At 39.2% G+C, this 21,023-nt stretch overlaps 1 protein-coding gene across 3 annotated transcripts in view; it reads right to left on the reverse strand.

The window, feature by feature from the left end:
• Positions 1–19,114, reverse strand: part of LOC128877004 (single-minded homolog 2) — a 43,043-nt gene extending 23,929 nt beyond the window's left edge. The window contains exons 1-2 of one of the 3 annotated variants that reach the window (XM_054123929.1): positions 17,629–19,114; positions 17,074–17,320 (exon numbers count right to left, since the gene is read on the reverse strand). In XM_054123929.1, coding sequence (XP_053979904.1) covers positions 17,074–17,089 — 16 coding nt within the window. In that variant the 5' untranslated portion in view covers positions 17,090–17,320; positions 17,629–19,114. Of the gene's footprint in view, positions 1–11,216; positions 11,624–17,073 lie in introns of those variants that run through there. The other 2 variants (XM_054123920.1, XM_054123938.1) reach the window with 2 other exon arrangements.
• Between the last annotated feature and the right edge of the window lie 1,909 nt (positions 19,115–21,023).

Genomic DNA, 21,023 nt, shown 5'->3' on the forward strand with positions numbered 1-21,023 from the left:
GACGAAAACATTCGCATGATATACGTTTGCCTGGATTTACTTGTAAATTCTGATCCCAAGTAGGTATCGTTGTAAAAATTCTAAACTTCTTTCAGACATTTGGAGAATAAATTTTGTTGTTAAGGTATCTACATATATAATATTGGAATATTAAAGGTTAAATTATAAATAGTCTTACCCCTAATAGAAACAGAGAATGTCTTAGTCAGGGTGAATTGCAGTAGTCATCAGGTAAAAATTGAAAATGAGAAATATCTATCCAAGTTTTTATTTTAGAAACTCCATTTTACTTTTATCTTGCATGCTTTCATATCATTGAGTGTCTAATTTAATTTCGATAATAAATGAACTGATATTTTACTGTCCTTTTATTTAATTTTCTTAGCCATCGATTTCTCGACCCTCAGACTCTTAAACTTTATCACACAATTTATCAAATATAAATAATCTTGCACATCCTCCGTTTTTAAATGTTTCTGGAAAATATAAAATTCCTATCAAAAGTCTTCTCTTCGTATTTTTATTCCATTCGTCGATGCAAATTGACCAGTCGATGGAAACATCATCGGTGTATTTTCCAACATTTTTCACTCGTTTAACATTTCCATATTGCACAGTGCAACGCTATGACGCGACACGACAAATGTGTCATTTTTCGCACGAGCACATGCAAACACGTGTACGTGTACTCGTATCACAGAACGCATACTGGTATTACGGATATGAAAATAATGTCGGTATGGCACGCGTGTAAATCTCAACAAATATTATCTTTGCCAATGTTCCCTGCGTGAACGGATCTTGCATATTTGCTCAAAAACTATGGGGTACGCTCGACATTAATCCCTCGCTCTCGATCGTGGTACGTTTCTAGTTTCCCTAGGAAGGTCGTTGCACTTGTGTTCTCGTAAAATCTCTGTCAAATTTTTTTATCTGTGCACTTCACTCGGATGCTTTTGATTCGAAAGATGCTAGTTGATTTTTCCGATTCTGAAACGTTTCAAATATTTGCGTATCTCATTCAAATACACGTAGACATTCCGAAATTTCACTTTAAAAGAACATGTTACGTGAACTTTTACGATTTCAATTCTTGCGTTACATTATTTACAGCACGTCGTATAATAAATGAACATATTTGTAAAATAAACTTTGGACGTATTTATAGTAAAAACTTTTTTCTAGCATACCTGAGTAGCACTTTATTTATTCTATGATTTTGAACAATATTATGTGCTCAATCAATCAAAAACTCACTAAATCTTAATCAATACAAACGACTAATTTTAAGCCTCGACAGTTTCAATAGCTACCACTTTAGACGATTAAACCTCCTATCATTTTTAACCAATTTTTTTTTTAGCCACTGAATAATAAATAATTTATTCCACAGGCCATTTTTTATCGCATTTTTCAACTTTTTCTTTTATGAAGTTAATCGATTTGTCCAATGAACAGCTCAATTAATACTGCTGCGAACAGTTCGAGATTCAACGAAATCAAAGATAAACGAAGACTGTCGCTTCTAAGTCACCCCTCGAGCGTAAAGGGTTAGCTTCTACATCCCAAACGCATATCTTCTCCTTCCATCCTAGAAGGATGCCTAATACACCCCATGACATATTCACTGCTTCTAATTTTTACATTTTCGTTTCACTTCTCTAAACAAAGAAAGCCACGATGACCAAAACATATATTTACGTCGATCTTCTCTTCGTGCGGCAGCTCAAGCGCGTGAAGCGATTCCACGTGGAGCCGCGATACTCGGAATTGCAACGCGTTTAAATTGCGCCATGAGCCGTGTTTCTCTTACATTGTGCTGACCACGTACGATCACGGGCTCGAGAACAGCCCTGTCGCAGTCATATCTGCGTTCTTACGTAGTCGTTGGCTGATATTTAGACGGTACAACACGTGGCTGGGCCGCAGCGGGCCCTCTTCCACCCCCAGCCAGTCAACGTACTCCACTTACTTACAATGTTGTTCGTGAACCCAACAAACAACACCCGCGACCCACGCCGAAGAACGTATACAGTCGGTAATCCTACACTTTCCTCCCTCGTCACCCTCGACCCCTCACCCGGTAGCACCTCGGATTTCTCTACGTCTTCCAGGCAGCGTTGATACACCACTGCGACAAGCTCGCTGATCTCATTCCTTTAGCCGAGCGTTTATTTAAAAGAAACATGGTAACTCGATTTCTCGGCTACTCTTGTTCCCAGTACGCACCCTGGTCGACATCCAGGCGCTCAACAATGTTGCTGGACATTGTTCCTTCTATCGACGTTGTCTTTGAGTCGTCATCGAGTGGACAAAAGTTGATTTGCGAGTGAGAGCTTGTATCTTGTAATTGGATCTTCAATTGACATATGTATGCCTTTAATTCTAAAGTGGATTGTGATGAATTTCACTTTTGTCGTTTTCAAAGTGGTGAAATTTGTTAATTTGCAAGTGCCTTCTATCGATCATATGTTTTCATCTCTAGGATGGCGTCTGGAGTCATTTGAGACCTTTTTGAAATTTACACTTCATCGGTATTCATTTTTCCTTGCACTCAAGTTTGAATTTGTTATGTCCACTTTGATAGAACAAAGGGGCATTATAATTATCTCTCGTATTTCCCAATTTTTAACGTGTCATAGCAACTTCCATGCTGCTAAGCCACTTGCGATTCGATCCACGATTAAAGAAAATAAATTGATTTGTAGGTAATTTACAGTTGCATGAATTTCGAAAATCCCAAGATGGAATTCCTTTCACGGTTGATTCTATCTTGCGATCGGTGAAAAGTACCTTATTTCGGAGTATGAGAAGGGTAGCGTGCAAGCGTCTGATGAGTCGTTCATCGATCGTGAATTCGTGGCTGTGTTTAGACGTCAGGGTCGTGATGCTGAAACTGGAGAAGTCGTAAACCTGTGGCAGGCGACAATCGTTGACTATCGCGCGAGCCAGTCGGAGATTTGAAGCTAAACACAACAACCGAATTTATATCGGTCGTTTCTCTGCTCTCCGCCTAAATTCGTCCCATTTTCACGGAACTCGTAGCGCTCGAGGTTTCTCGAAATACACTTCAACGAACTGCATTTTCACGAAGACTAAAGGAATTTCCTTTCACGAGAGAAGTGACTGCGCAAACGTTCTTTAGTCGAAGCTTCCTCGATGTAGAGCCACCCCTCCAAAAACAATACAACTTTCATTTTCAACACTTTTTAATATCTTTTTCAATTTATCATGTATTATGAAAATCAGAAGGAACGAAACACAGTATTGTAGCCGTTAGTTTGGTCTTCTGAGCAGATAAAAATCAGCGTCTGGCAGTTGACGATGTTCCCTTGTCAGCGAGTCTCTCGTCATCAGGGGAGGCAAAACGGGCGTATTTTGACAGACTGGAACCTACGAGTAACAATTAGTGTAACGACAATCTGCACCCTCGCCGTTCCCGTAGAAAAATCTAACAACCCTCTGGCCTAAGAGGAAACGTCGCGCGAGAGAAACCACCCTTGTTACGTACGAAGACGAGCAAACGTCAACGTGCGTGGTTGCACGTATAGGGAGTTGCTAAAATGGAGTTACGTACACTTTATATTCAAAATAATAATTCCATTAATACGGAACGTCATTCAGGATTAACAAATATTATATATTTGTTATTTGAATAGATATTCAAATGCAAAGAGTGAAAACAACCCTCGAAGTTTTGAAGGGAATACCCATTCAGTTAAATTTTTCAATAACTAACTAGAAATAGAAAAGAGAAGAATGACGATTTAAATTCAACAAAAGTCAAGCATGCCAAGTTTGACTATACGAGCGCCAGAATTGCTGATTATGCTACTGGTGATCCAGTGCCTGCATAAACCTAATTTATTGTCTTTGCGAGCTTACATTTAGTATATTTAGTGTCTCAGCTTTCGATTTGGGTGTCCCTGCACATGGTGTACCGACTAACAAAACCACCCAAAAGCTCGATGGTCCACGGGTTCTAATGGCAATGTCAAATAGATACTATTTGTTCTGAAACTCAACACTTATCCTAGGTTTACAGACGGTGATCGAATAATTCTAATGGACCAGAAGTTTTTCGGTTCCCTGCTTACCACGACTTTTTTCTTTTCATCGAAACTATGGAATTGTAGATTCTAGAAACTGTTAACCTCGTTTTAGAAACATCCTGTATATTTTTACACCGTGAAGCTTTCTCGTGGGTTGGTGTGCAGCGTACTCAGGCAAGAACGATATAGTTTCAGAGTGCTTTTAGAAAAAGACGAGAGGGATGAACGAAGGCTGGGTACCAGGAAAGTCACCCCTCTCATTCACGTTGTTAGTTGGTACCTCGTCGAGAAGATGGAGAGGGTAGAAACGGTCGAAATACACGGGAGAGAGAGTCTCGCACCCCCGTCGGTCTCGAATGGGCGAGGCTCCCAGCTTTTCATCCGCGAACAGCCCGCCCTTAAACAGCCCTAAACTAAGTCACTTCAGTCCTGACGTTAAGTGTGACTGATCGTCCAGGCGTGCCTCTAAAATGGCCACCCAACGTACGCGACGTCATCTCAGAACCGATGACAATCGGGGAGGAAAATAAATGCGGTCCTCGCGACCGTGTCCTGGCTGCAGACTATTATTTTTGTTCTCTTCCAAGGGTTGAGCTGTGGCTCCGTTTCTTGTTCTGAATTTAATACTGCGCTGTTTAAGGGTGCATTCTGGTCTGCAGATGTAAAATTTGGTGCTTCGAATTTTATGACGTGAAGACTGTTCAAGGATGTTTTCCAAGTATTATATTTTATTAGAAATGTTTAGTTTCGATTATTTATATTCGTGATCCTTTTTAATGTATCGTATTGTTCGAGTATAATATTTGCAGTAAAGAAATTATTTACTGTGAAAAATGTAACGATATTTTATGGTAGGTACAAGATATAGATTTATCATATGCAATGTTATCCATGTTGGTTTCAACAAATGTCAATAATCGCCAGTTAAGCGAGACAGAGAATTTATTCCTACAGGATAAAAATAAACAATATTCCGATATACTAATCTTTGAGAGTTGAATAATCACCAACAGTTTATATTCCATTTCACTGGAGTCTAAAGACTTTGAAGATACCCCAACAGATAAATTCAAAATGGCCACAAATACGTATGTATAACAAATGGCTTGTTACCACATTTAATACCAATACAAACAATATCTATATTAAAAGAGAAACCATGTACACAACAAAAGAATTAACTTAATACTAAACAAAAAAAGTCCGTTTATAGTAATTTAATAATAATTTAACAACGATTCACGTCATCATCACGATCACGATTGTCGTTTCTTAATATTCTACGTACGTCATGTCGTCTTCCGTCGTATACATATAACAACATCGCGCGGACCAAAAGCACCAACTCACCAAGGACGAGTAAATATTTTCGAGAGGTATACAAATTATTTGTTCGCTTATTATTGCGAGATCCCGTTTCGACGAGTTCCTAAAAGATAAGCGAACCGCGGCAAGGCCATCGAAAAAATTCCATATACGATGGTCCATTCGGGCAAGTTTGCCTGCGTCTAATTTATACGTAACCCTTGTAAACGATTTGTACGCCGCGCGAGCATGGACACAGTTATCTCGGTCGGCAGCGATAATTCCGTGCAAAAATGGATAATTGGTGTCGCCTGTGTTTTCCACTTGGACACGTACACTGCGTTGAATGACGTCACACTGTCGTCCTCTGCAAAGTATAACATCCTACATGCGCTGTTCGCGCTCGCCGAGTTGCATCGCGGAGATGCATCGTTGTGCCGAGAAGTTCGCGAGGGAAAAAACCGTTCTCGAGTCTAATTTACGGACAAAGAGATGGGCGGAAATTTACAGTGTTGGCGATGGAGTTCATCGTCGTTTACATTTTTTAACGGAATCATAAACTTATTAACGTCATGGGAGTTCGTTTAGGTACGTGACCGAGGAGAATTCAACTGGCATGCTTTCCTTGATGAATCATCAGTGATCTTTCTTATTAATATATATACCGTTAGATGAAAGCTACGTCTGTATTTATGCATTCTGCAATATTTATTTGAATTTGTATTACAAAGGGAATTTTAAAAAACAATGTACATTTAATCGTGAAAATTATTTGAAATTCTCTACGGAACTCTGGTATCATTGGATAGAAATTATTCAAGTCTGACTCGCAATTTTTTTGTTTGTTTAGTATTAAGTGACAATTCTATTGTTACGTACGTGGTTTTTCTTTTTATAAAGACGATTTTTATTATTTGTATGGGTATTGAATTTTTTAACAAGCCATTTGTTATACATACGTGTTTGTGGCTACATAAATGAGTTTATTGTTTAAATGATAATAATTTTAACATAAATTATAAATCACGTTGTACGTGATTGAATTTAATATTACGAATTTCATTCCCATTCATCTTTGTTATTGTACGTGTTATCTATTATCAAAGGTAGTTCCGAAAATGATCCCAAATATCAACACGATGTTGGAATCAACGACTAATTCTAAGCATATAAAGTGCAAACCACGCTACAACGAATGTATTTCTAATCATAGAATCAATTATTATCGTGACACGTGTTGGTCCTCTCCGTATACCTCTTCGTTTGTAATTGGCTGTTTATTCGCATTTGTTATAATCAAAATTAATTCTATGACTGTTCAATATCGCCGAATTGATACTAACACCACATGGGATAATTTTCTTCGTTTGCAAATGACACGAATGATGCGTTCAGACGTTGAAAGTAATAATTCCACGGTTGGGAGAACTTATTTCATGTATATTGTTATGCATCAGCGTGGTGAAATCTAATTAAGAAATCTGCGAAAACGATAGACCGTGGCTAATAAATAATCTTGAACTGCGAACGTTATTACATTGTAATTTAAACCGCGTCGATTTGACGATTAGAACCGAAACTAACATACCAGCTATTTTACACCTTGGCTTTCGGCCAGCTGTCCAGGTGATACGTTGACGTCACGTGTTTTATGGACAACTTTCTTATTTTTCTTTCTTTGGTCCGTGGTTCAACCCCAGATATCGACCTCTGTTGCATGGTTCATATTTAAAAAAAAAAACTGTAGAGTTTAAAGTCAGAGTTTAAATCACTAGAGTTTCGAATTGGACTTTAAATTTGCCATTTGGGGTAATATATTATTCGATTTAATTTAATTCTCATTCTATATTCTTTTTACAATGGTCCACATCGGTGTTGCAAATTTTTATTGCAATAAAAATTCCAAAAATCCTCCTTTATCAAAACGAGAAATAAATATTTGATTCGGTCAAGTGAAGATTCAGTCCACTGCTTTTTTTTTTCATCTACAATTCGGTTATTGCCACAAACGTGCTTGGTAACACCCACGGCACACAAACAATGAAAAAACATGGATTTCCAAGATCTGTTTTCATCTATTCCCGTCCCGGAGCTCGCAAGAATTATGATATAGGGACTGATATAAATCGAGCACACAAATCAAAGGAGAACTCAGAGATATCAGAAAGGAAGTGTTTACTGCAAATATTTGCAAAGCAGTGTCCGGATCGCTTCATATAAATCACCGCCGATACATTATTCTTCGTCTTCCGTGCTTTCGTCCACGATCGCTGTTGAGGGAAGTACGGACGCATGCGCTGAAAGTCTAATCTCCATCAATTTTTTACTATTACCCTTGCAACAATAAGTCTCGACAATTTTTATTACTTCGGGTTTCTCATACCAAGGTGGATACATTTGTGTCCCCTTCTTGATGTTTATCAATGTTCTTTTATATAATATTTTCATAGGCAAAAAATCATTCAATTATAAAATATTTAAGGATAATTTATTTTGTCATTAGTTCCACTATCATCTAGGTAAACAAAATGCACCGGAACTGAAAGAAATGTGCACTATGGGCTCAACTCTGTCAAGATCAATAATTTTATTAATCTGCAGTCTTTTTGGGGCCAAATATTTTTTTCTTGGCGTCAAAGAAGCCTAATTTAATAATTATTTAGGATATAAACTCCCAATGGTATAATTAGAAAAAAAAATACTAAACGTCTGTTCCGTCGATATGTAAAATCATCCCTTGTTTAACTTTTCTTACTTATACCATTGGAATTCTCTGGCGACAAATTTTAATTCGTGGAACTATCCGATTCTTCTTCCTGAGAAAATAGGAACGTAGCATTTTAGCGAAATGAATTCGCATAAGTCGAGAGAACCATCGGCGACATAGTCCTCCGCAATAATTTCATTAAAATATTGCCACTTGGATGATTGGGCCGTGTGCCCGACATCGGGCCGTTCGTAAAGCTAAAGGGAATAAACGCTTCACGCATTCCGGATGCGTCTCACAGTCTTTACGGCTTATTATCACCTCCACGCTTTTGCCCTCTCACCCTGGGGTATACATCAGAGCACGGAGAAGGCGCTGGGTAAAGGAGCCAGAGAGCAAGGGAAGTCGTATATTCGTGTTTCTGCGAAACCACCGGTGTCATATTCAGAGAAAGTATAACAATCAATGGTTCAGTCGCTTTTCTAGCTTGAGGTGATCACTGGCAATTTACAGGAAAATGAACGGCTCAATTAACAAGCTCCAACATAATCTTAAAAATGATTTACCCTTCTGAATAGTAAATTTAGGATTTCAAATTAAATTAAAATTAAGTAATTAATTATTGAATTAAGTTCTGCGCTTTCATTCGTTGCCTATTATTTGTTTCCTTTTTTTCACGTATTCATTCCACGGATCGTTTACGCCATAAACTTGATAAGAGAGAGAAACGAACAGGGGATAGAGTATAAAAACAACAAATAAAATTCCGCCGATTATTAATTGCGCACGCGTTTTATCTTGATGATTAAATCCCTTCGAGCTTCGTTTGTTTTTATGGGCACGATTATGGAATATATGTTAATATAACTGAGCTGTTTACTATAGGAATAAAGCAGACTTTAATTTGTTTGTTACTTTGAGTGTGGTAAAAATCTTCTTTGATGGAACATTTACTGCAATTAATCCGTACTGTTCGCGCCAGTTCAAACGTGGAATTTTGCTGCTCGATCCAAGAAATCCAGAAAAGAAGTGGAAATATGTGATGGGACGATGGATCGAACATTTGCAACACGTCGGTCAAAGAGACCAACGGTAGAAAAAGGTGGGAGAAGGAACAAATCGGCCTCGAGTTAGGCACCAACGGTGTAACCTTGGACGCTGGTACGATAACAAGGATGTCTGTTATGCTGACGAGGCATCTTCTACCGTAATCAGGCTTGCATATACCGCAAGCGTCAACTACACGCGCAATAAAAATATGCGCATGAGTGCAACGGCAGCGGGAGTCACGGTTCATCGGGGCCTTGTCTTGAAATCCGTTATCCAAGAGCCAAGCTGAAAATCGCTGAATCCTAGTTTTCACAAGCCAAGTGCCTTTTGTGGCTGTGCAGGGAAAAAATGTCGAAGAAATAGAACAAAGAATCCGCGGCGACGAGCTGCTTTCTTGATCCCCTTATCTTACCACTCGAATCGAAAGAAAATCTTGGAACTTGAATAGTTCGCGATGACTTTGTAAGCACAGAAAATTGGAACGAACTTTTATATATAGTGCACCCCATTACGAAGGAAAGTGGAGCATACGTTGAGAGATTTACGAACAAAGGAAGCTTGAAATTATAATACAATAAAATGATACCTAATAACAGATACTTCGGTGTCGCGTTTCGTCGAGTCAATGTTGGCCAATGCATAACCAAAAGATTGCTCACATTACATTTTCAAGTTTTGAATTAATGTGAAGATCTCAGGTGTTTCTTGGAAACATAAAACTATTAATTACAATAAAAGTTTGAGGACTATGATCGATCAGAGATAATGGCACACTTTTTGAGAAATTATTTTTGTACTTAATTATTTAGTTGACTTCAATCTTTGACCATTTTTTACCATTTTTACCCACATAACATCACATCTAATAATAGTGATCAATGTCTTTCCTTTCTTTAAATTGGAAATAATGCAGTCCTCCAGAGTCAGACTAGACTAAAGATGTTCCACGGTCGAAAATCATCCCGGTGGAATTAGGAGAAGTCAATTCACTCGAAAATTCGGCCGTAACTCGACGTTGTCGCCGTTGCGAATCAAGAACTGGGACCAGGCGTGGACGATGACAAAAGCCTCGGCGAAGGGCCTGACGAAATTTGTCGAATCTCGCGCGGTCCAGTGCCATAAGCCCCGATGGGGGTTGCCTGCCGTGACGACCCGCGATATACGTTGCTCTTTTTTACTATTCGCCGCGTTCTGCCAGTCCCATGGTCGCTTTTATTTAACGATTTCTCTCTCGTTTCATTAAGCCAACCCGCCGATCCACCGAGCAACCGACTTGGCAGGATTATTGCCAGTCTAAAAAAATAGCGCAAGAAGCGATTCCTCGAGATCGTAAGGCGCTAAAAGTCACGGAACGTCCTATTATGGGGAATATTTGCAGTCAAAGTGAAACTGAGTGGAGCTTAATGAGACGTCGAACAGCTTGGTTCATTTTTTTTTAATTGTTAAAGATGCTAAACGCCATGTCAGTCTCTACGTATGGAGGCTGAACGTTTCTTTTACTCCACACACTACATATTTTATAATTGAGCCGTTCATTGCACAAATCGATTAACCCTTAGAAACCTGATTCACCAAATTAAATTTAAAAAGATATCAATGTATTTATTACTTGAACAATTTTGACAGCTGACGTTTATCTTTTTAACTTCTGTTCAAAAGAACATTATGCAATGGTAACATACATACAGCGAAATATTAAAAACAAACCAATTGGAAGTGTGCAATTCGATTCAAAAATTCGATTAATTTAACTTCATAAAACAAAAAGTTGAGACATGCAATGAAATAATGTACATTGTTTTTTAAAATTCCCTTTATAATATAAATTCAAGTAAATACCAAATGCTTTGACACTTAAATTTAAGATTTTTCAAAACGTGGAGTTAATCGATTTGTGTAGTGAATGGTTCAATTATATATTTATTTTGTATTTTTAACTGCATCTCACAAACTACCATCGAAACATTAATAACATTAAATGATCATGAAGTGACCCTAACAAAATACGTTCTATATTTCCATACAATTTTTTTAATAAACCTCAGTTTCTCGCAACCTCACTGTCAAAGATGCATCACTATGTTGGAAACAAGTTCACTCACGTTTCATCATGAATCCAGCGTATCCTCGTATATCAAATCCTCACGTGGCGGACAAACAATGGCACACAATCATTGCGAACGAACGTAAACTACGAAACGCGAACTTTTTTTCGTATGTGACGGTTCAGTGTCATCCTTTCCGCCTCGTGCGCGAGTTGGGTCAGAGAACAAGAGCGACGACGGAACTTAAGGTCGCCGTGAGCAAAACTAAACTTCGTCGTTCGGCTCAGGATCCCCGGTGTATTACATATCTCCCCACCATGACAGCCAGCTTTTTACTCATGTGGGAATTACATGCACGAGAATGGTTACGGATTTCACGTAAAGAGAGACGTCTTCCGCGTAAAGAGAGACGCGTTGGAGTGTTTCACAAAGCTTTAGGTGTATTGGATCGAGAGAAAGAGTCTTCTTTCTTTTGTTGCAAGTACAATACGTAGGTAATTTATTTTTATTTGGGAGAGAGAGTGAGAGAGAGAGAGAGAGTGTGAGAGAGAGAGAGAGAGAGAGAGAGAGAGAGAGAGAGAGAGAGAGAGAGAGAGAGAGAGAGAGAGAGAGAGAGAGAGAGAGAGAAATCATGGATGAGTACAGGAAGTGTTTCCATTTTTTCGTTTAAAGGATAGTCACTGAAGAAATAAATATAAACATTCCTATTTCAGTAAGTAATGCCTATCGAATAATAATAATATAAAATTTTTGGAGTTAATGAAAGAGTATACACTGATGAAATTATGCCGAAGAATTTATTTAAAATTCAGCAACGAAAAAGAGAATGCAAATATCACTTCATCGATCAATAAATACCTATCAAATAATAATACACAAAGAGAAGATTCTAGAAAGAAAAGATAATTTAAAATTAGAAACGCAATAGTAGGGTGCTGACAGACTTAACGATGAGATTGTTCCGAATAACTTACAAACGCTAAATTATAAACTGTGTGTACAATGATATTGTATTTGAAGACATCTACCTCGTCGCTTTTTACTGAGGCAGCGACTTCAATGCGCGGATGAGGTATTCCTAGTGAGAATAAGTACAAACACGACTTGAAAATAAAATACACGAGAAGGTCCAATTACGGAATGAATAATCACCGGTCTGCGAGGATGGACGAGTAGGAAAAAGTATGAATTAAATAGCGCCGCGAACTATAAATAGTGACGCGAAATTTATTTACTTGTTGCGCCAAAAGTGACCGAGAGCAACATGCGCGTTGCGGTCTCGTTCGGGGGCGATCGTGTCATAAATCTCAATCAGATGAACAAGCCACGGTAGGAGGTCCTTGTAGGAAGTATCGTGTGTCGTGTTTCTACACATGTCGAAACGCTCGAGTCTTCACCTATCCGGCCACTTAAGCAACCGTGTAACAGCTGGACAGTGCGGCCCCTTTGATCCTCCCACGCCATCTTTGCCGAAATCCATCCAGAAGAGGATCACGAACTCTGTTTCCGAGTTCGCGCTTTTCTTTCGAACCGAGAATCCCACGGGAAAACGAAGAAGAGTTATAGATGAGGAAGCAAGGGAAGGAGAGCGACACTGAAGAGGTCCTTATACTCTAGAACTTTGCAAAAAGGAAATTCTTGAATTTTTTACTCGAACACCGCTGATAATAACCTTTTAAAATTTCGTATATTTATTTTTTTGTGTTTGAAGAAAATGTGCATACTTTTTCATGGTGAGCTATAATTACATATGTTAGCCGAAGTGCATCAATGAAATGTAAAGAGAAAAATGCATACGTCGATGATGAATTATCATCTCGACGTGGTTTTATAGAAAAATAGAGAAACTTTAGAGAAAAAATGGAGCAGTTTTGTAAACAAGAACGGAGTGATTGCAATCCTGTATATTATTTCAACGCACACTCGTGGAAACTAAAAATTAATGTCACGTAAACTGTTACAACTTCAAAACTCGATCAACTTTCGAAACAGTATATCTATCCATTTATCTAGAAATTAAAAAATACAAAATAAACTCTTGCGTCACGGACCATTTTTCTTGGCTAAAGGATTAATAGGAACCTTCTGTGATAGATGATAGATCGATTTCCTAAAGAAAATGAAAATCTTATCGACGAAAGTTTACGCATTCTTTTCAACAGGCTAGTAAAATCTGTCGATTTAAACCTCCTGAGGGTTAAGGAATGGGACACAGAGCTGCTTTTGTACCCCGTCACACGAAACCATGGATACACACATAAACCCGCGGGGTTCGCCGCACACAATACCAATACCAAGTGACTGTTCTGAGTCGAGAAAGTGAAGCGGAGAGAAAACTCCAAGGCGTAAAGGTTTGTTTTCACGCGACGCGAAGTCACGATTCTTGATACCGTGAGCATCATGACATTTGTCATCGTTGCATTGTCATGACATCCCAATCATGATTAAGACATCAGTATGATATAAATAATATATTCTCTTTCATTGCTGCGCTGCAAAAAAGCCTGATGCGACGCCATTTTCCAATTTTCCGCAATACAAACTTTTCAAGACTCGCTACAAAGTGCATTCATTCAAATTCAAATATCTGAATGTAAGCATTTCCTGTTGCACAGTTTTCATTATGAAAATTCCTCCGAATCAACCTGTTTTTTCGGTGGTAAGGTTAGTCGCAACTGTACGTTTTAAAAATCGCGATTTAATTTCCAAGTGAAAACGAACCTTAAGAGTTCGTCGACGATCAGTGACGTCAGTAACTCCTCCACGAGGGTGATTTGTGTTGGAACGCGGTTTATGGGCCTCCGTGTGTTTGCCGTCCAGGTCCCCGGGCGTCGAACGGCCGCTGCTTAATTTAACGACGTCGACAAATTTGATTTGTTTTCCGATGCGAGCGCAGCAGCGCGAGACTAAATAAATTTGTAGCGCGCTGCTAATTTTAGATTCGACGAGAATCGACCAATAACGAGCGAAGGGTTTGCAGGAAAATTAGGGAAACCCTGCGATTGACGTGCCATTATATCTAGTTCAGGCCTGAGACATTCTTATATAGCAATATGATATTCTTGAAAAGTAAGTTTCTTAGTTTTCTTATATTCCTTGCAATTGAACATTTTCAATGTTTCTACAAAAATGTTTAAAGGAATAGAGAAATCTACCGTGTGTTGCATGCTTACACGAATGACAATTTAACTACTATTATAATTCTATAACATAGATTTCTATGAATTTTTCTCAAAGAATGGGAGTATTTTCGGCGACGTTTTGAAGCTGTACGTCAGAATTACCTAAGAACTGTTTACGCACGTGCCAGGATGTTGCATGCTACGCACTCGTGCACTTGGTACAGTGATTGCCATACGCTCTACAATCTTACTATTATTAGCTACTCGAGACGTTTCGTTTTCGGATTGTCCTTATTCGAAGAAAAACGTATCGATTCATAACTCATTCTATACTCGAGAAGTTCAACAGTGTACTACAAGCTTCATTTGCGACAAGTGCATTTGAAAGTATACTGATTTGGCTTCTAACTCAATCTTTTCCCAAACATTCAAACTCAGGTCCAATTGTAAACTAAAGAAGAATATAAAGCAAGCAATTGCGCACACGGACACAAACCTATCACTATAGGACTCTCTTACCAAAAGAATTCTTTTCTTCTTAAGTGCCTTTCTAATTAACCCTCCTAACAATGATAATCGTTGCTTTCTTCCAAAAAATCTGTCCATTATCGACTCTCTTATCGCCTCCTGGTGCAATTACCTCACCAGTTCCACCGTTCACGCTCGAGGCTCCATCGATAAATCGGCGAACGCGATACACGCGCGATAAATTAACACGTTACGAGCCACGCGTGTCGGTTTTCACGTTCGTCCGACGTTAACTCTAATCGCTTAAGTATCCCGACGTTACGAAAACATTCCCGCCTCGAGGGCGAAAGGGGTTGAAACGGAGGTTAGCCCTCGATTTTCCTGGCGACAAACGACGATCGTCACCTATTTCAAGTTATAGACGTGGGGTTGCAATGGGACGCAAGGAATTCGTTTTTGGCGCGTCCGCGGGAAAGTAAATAAGAGACGCGTGTGATACGTGCCGCGGCAGCCGCGATGGGGCGTGTCGTTTCCTAAAGTCATTTGTAGGGAAAGTGTCCGGCCCCTGAACGTGATCCTTTTCCGTGTCCTGGACGGTACCCTTCCGTGAGCCACGGAACAACTGAGACTTATGTCTCGGAGCAGCTGTCGCGACAGCGTTAAATCTTCGCCACTTCCTCTTTTTCTCAGCCCGCTCCAAACAGTCGCTGTGTGTTTTCAAAATCTTTTTTTGGGGTAACTGCGCATCATTCGTCACGCGTAGGTATCGAGGTTCAAGTCTTTGACTCGTTTGAATCTTCTTTTTTTTTGCTTTGGTTACAAATCGTTCCTTAATTATGATGAATTGGAGACGCGGGCGTAGGGTCGCGTGATTACGGTGTCTGTGATGAGAATTGGAGCAGGGTTTCCTGAAGGATCTGTGATTGTGAAATATCTGTACTCTATATGATGACACTTTAAGTTCTGTATATTATTTCAACGCGCACTCATGGAATTTGAAAATTAATTTCACGTAAACTGTTACGGTTCCAAAACTCGATCAACTTTCGAAACAGTATGTCTGTCCATTTATCTAGAAATCAAAAAGTACAAAATAAACTCTTGCGTCACAGACCCCTTTTCTTGGCTAAAGGATTAACAGGAAACAGGACCTCCTGTGATAAATGACAGATCGATTTCCTAAACAAAATGTAGGGTTGGTTCAGTGGAATAATGAATTGTGAATTTTTAGTCGAATACGTCAGTGGTCTCAGAAATACCAAATCTTTCCACTGTAGAAATTGTAGAATTTTCCAAAACATCTTGAGGATCAGTTATATTATTATTGAAATATTTAGCAATGGACAACAAACAATACCCAACTGATGATAAATCCAATTCAGAACTGAATTTTGTTTTCAGTCTTCGAAAATTTTAGTCCATACTTGGTGTTCGTAGTAAGCAATAAATCGACATCAATGAAGAGTTCAAAAGGAAGATCCTTCGATATATGACGCTGTTTCTCAGCGAAGTTTCCTGAAAAGGGGCGAGAATGGTCCTCAAGTCTCCCATGGGATCCTATGCGGGTACCGTAACGTAATACATTTGGATACATTCGATGGTTATAGACGAACAATTTGCCAGCATCCGAACTATCGGTTCAAATTACACCTGTGCATTTAAATGACTGGGTTTTAACAAGTCGATCGAGGACGATTGACGCCATCAATCGTTAGATGTTTTACTGTTTGGTTCCCCCTTTTCGCACGATAGAAGATATGCATCGATACGTCGGAACGATGCATCGGATTCATCGGAGACCATTCGTGGAAAATTTTACTCGAAACGAAACATGAATTTTTTAATAATTTCGTGATGGAACATTAAACTCATGTGCTGCTCCGAGCATATTGTGTCAGGGATGAATTATTTCAATGAAAATAGATACAAATTCAAACTGATTAAGTAGGATTAAGCATCTTCCCTTTGACCTGTAGGTATTTGATGTTTGGTAGAAAGAGTTCAAGTAAAAACTGCATCTTCCTTAGAAGAAGCAAATAAACGTTTCAAAAACTGTGACAAATACAATAATTTATAGCACAAATTTTTTATGACAAATTTTCATACCTCGTTGAAGCCCCCATTATAACCAATACTGTTTCAAGCCCCTTCTATTCATCTTCAAATAATTATTCACGTTATTGTACGTTTGTTTTGCGAATCCACGTTGACTTTTATACAAGAAGACACTCAATTTATTAAGTGTCATCGCTTATATCATATTATAAAACATCGGTAACAGGATTGGGTGCTTGGAAGGATTTAGATGCGTGAATTGTACGAACCTTTGGCTAAATTCATGCCCTTGTAGGCATTTCACCAGGGTGAGGACCAATTAGCCTTCCCCCTCGGTGCGAAAGTGATTTCGGCGGCAGGAACTTCCCAAGGGACGCGCACTTTTATCAAGCCGTCGGTACTTGACACACTTCAGACGTTCACGGAATCCCATCGATTACCATTATTGTTATCATGTTGATTAACTTCCGTCGACTACATCGTCCTTCGTAATTTTCATCTCACACAACCACCGTCCTATACCATAAGTGTCATCAATTATTTGGAAATTAAACAATCATCGCCTACGAACGTTCATCGTTACACCAAATAATATACTCTCGAAAAAAGACCATTTATTTTTTGACGTAAGAAGAATAAAAATAAGAATATGTATCACAACTTGTGCAATTCAGTCAAGTGCCATAAATGTCATTAATGTTTGGAAGGCGAACTAGGGTCGATAAAGAGTGATTGTCAGCTATTTCAAGTAGTATGTTCTCGGAATAAAAGTTCACTGACTTACTGATAAAAGAAGAAATAGAAAAAAAAAATGTACGACTCACAACTTTTGCACTTCAGTTCGTTTCTTTATCTCCTGTAGAACTATTTCTCACTTCCCGTCTCGCACTTCACACCAGTCCGACGGAACTTCGACGCACCCAATGACACACACATTTTCTTGTACAGTGCGTGCAGCTTGGATCGACATTTTATTGATAAATATTCTTAACGAATTTCATAGATGACGAGCGTGGGAAGGTACTGCGCCGAAGTTTAACTTTCCAGATATTAAACGACAACTGGAAAACTTCGATTACTTCATTTAATGATCATCTCAGAATTGTTACGATTCTCTTCGTGGTTCCAGGTGTGATCAAAATTTCAATCGTCAGGAAGCTAATAAACGACACTGGAAGATAAATTTTTGGTTCTTTGACTCCACTCGAAGCTACAGAACTTAATTTTTGTAAGTTTCACTTTTAAAGTCTTCAATAGGCTACAAAAATGAGTTTCACTTTCAGAACTTTCTCAGAGCTACAAATACTGATTCGATAAGTACTGCTTTCAAAGTCTTCTCGAAGCTAAAAAATTCAATTTGACAAATTTCACGTTCGTAACCCCCGTGAGCTACGAAAATTAATTCGCTAAGGTGTCCTCGATGCTCCAGTAAAGAACGTAACAAGTTTCACTTTCGGAGTCCTCACAAATTTATAAAAATGAATTCGTCGTCTTCCCAAAGCTATACAAATTAATTCAACGAATTCCACTTTCAGAGTCCGTTGAAATATACAGAAATCAATCTAACAAGTTTCACTTTCAGAGTCTTCCCAGAGCTACAAAAAAAAAAAAAACAACAAAAATGAATTTGACAAGTATCACTTTCGGAGTCTTCCCCGAAGTTTCGAGGTTCGAAAAGCTGGTCCGTGGGACGCGTACGGACCCCTAATTCGCGAGTCAGCTCCGAAAAATTGTGAGCGCGGCGTCTGACGGTCCGCGGATGAAAATTGCGCGCGCTGGCCCTCCGGGGGTGCCCTCAAAGATGGCGCGACATCTTTTTCATCCCTGGGGGGATTCACCTCGCGGGATCAATTCATTGGGCCGCGACTGCACGTGTGTACTATTAAAACAGCGCCGGGTACGCATTTAGGTATACAACTGGATGCACGGTGCACGTTGGACTCCCCACCGAGCGTGAAGCAACGCTCCTCCGACCTGCTACCCTTTCTGCCATCTTTCTCGCACGGTCAGCGCCTCCCTTTCTCTCCCACCTTTCCTGGCCTCCCGCCTAACCCTGGATCGCGATCCTGGAAAAGCTTCAGTGGCACAAACGCAGCCGCATTACCTCGCGAGCTGCGCCCGTGTCGATGATTTCTAACGTAGGCGGTACGGTAGACCCCCTTTCGCCAGTGATGCATTACATCCTTCCATCCTTCCAACTTCTATCTTCCTATAGAATTTTGGAGCACCATCCCGGCGAAAAACGTTTTCAAAGCTGAAATTCATTTTGTTTTCACGGTTTCTTACATAATATCGAGTTGCACAGATAGGTCGTGCCAATTTAAAAAAAAAATCAAAGACACATTTGAGTTTTGATATATCATACGTTATTGGTCGCTCTCACGAGCAATTGAAATTGGGAATTCAGAATACTTATCTGTAAATGAAATTGTATTTTCTGTTCCTGTAGTAGTTTATTTCTTCTTCGAAGGGTTCCACACTTGGGGTTGGAAACATTAGAGGAAACTTTTCTCGAATGCCTCCAAAACAATAAAAATTACGTCTACTTTGTTATTCAAGATTTTGCCCAAAACCTTGAATAGTATAATTCATCTCTGACGAGAGAAACTGTTAAACAATGTGTTCACTCCGGAATATTTACAAGAAGTTGTTGCAGCTTTTCAATCAGTTTCTCAGTGGCAATTTTCCCAATCGCAGGTGTATAATACAATCTATTAAAGTGCTAGTTTTCTATGACTATCTAGCATCCCAGATGAGATTTTTGAGGAAAAGAAGAAACTAATCTTGCAAGCTCAAAATGCATCCAAAGAACAACATCATGATCACAAACTCGTTTGTAAACAGAGCTGCCTATATTAGAATATGATGTGCATCTCTGGAACGAACGCAGTGATTTTCTGCGTTTACGCAATGAAAGTTGAGAGCCACTGAACGATGCATTACCAAAAGCATTGTTACACATCGAAATAACGCCTCCCGCTCCGATTGGTCGGCTTGGTGATCTCGTGGCCACGCCTACCGTCGAGTGTGTAGAACTATCCCCTCCATCGTTTCACCCACACAAACGCGTTCCTCTCTCTTCTTCTCGCGGATTTAAACGGGCAGAACATGTCTTCTATACCGCCTCTCTTCGTCGACGTTCCTCTCTTACCAGGTTTCTCTTTTTAATGCTCCTGCGCACCTTGACGACCTGCTCAGGTATACGAACGCCCCGCACCGACGTGCACGAGTTTGCGGAAACATGTGTGTGCGTGTGTTTATCCGCACTCTTTTTGGTCCCTCGGAGGCCCAAGGGTAAGTTTCCGCAGTCCTCCGCGTAAATTCTTCCGAATCCTCTTCGCTATCCTCGGTCAAACGTTTTCAAAATGAGCGTTGGAATAAATGGCCGAGTAAGTTATCGCATTTCTGCGGAAAAAAGTAAGATTGTTTAAAGAATGTCAATTTTATCGAAGAAGTAACAATATTACAATATGTTCCTTATGTTCGAGAATTGATTTGGAGTATGTAACATTTTTAAATTTAAACAATGACGTAGAAGGTGGTTGACGAATAAATTCAAAGACATTAGACATTAGGATTGTTTTATATTGTTCATAATTTTAATTAAATTCGATGATGAAATGTTACGAAGCTTTAACATTTAAGTTTTTCTTTAATGTAAAAATTGGCTATGTAATAGGAAATTTTTAAACAACACTTTTTCTATTGATAATGTAACATATTTTATGTCAAGTAACTAAAATGTCTAAAATACTAATTATTTAAGATAATTTTCCATGAGATCGTAGTATACAAACTATCTTGCATGGCTGAGAGTATGTCCCTTTGATTATTTTCATAATCCATGCGGTATAGAAAACGATTGTTTATTTATTCTTCTGTTAGTGTATTCGTATGCAAATAACAGCAACGTCTTCGAAAATTCTCGTTACGGTTGTATTTTTAACGATACGCGTAAAGTTGTGCACGGTCGGCAGGTAGCCAGCGAGATTTTACGACATGAAAATCACTTCCAGATGTTGGTCATTTAGCGATACAGCGTGGCCTATTCGACGCAGCAAGTTCTCACGCCCAAAATTACTATGCCACCACACGAAATCTCGGAGCAGAATGGTAGCCGGAAATCCTGAGCTTTCTCCTGTTCAAGTTGCATTTCGGCAAGGCCACTATACAACCAACAACACGTATTTTAAAAACGAATACAATTTCAAACACGTTT

This window comes from Hylaeus volcanicus, chromosome 1 (assembly GCF_026283585.1).
Source record: "Hylaeus volcanicus isolate JK05 chromosome 1, UHH_iyHylVolc1.0_haploid, whole genome shotgun sequence".
Lineage (NCBI taxonomy): Eukaryota > Metazoa > Arthropoda > Insecta > Hymenoptera > Colletidae > Hylaeus > Hylaeus volcanicus.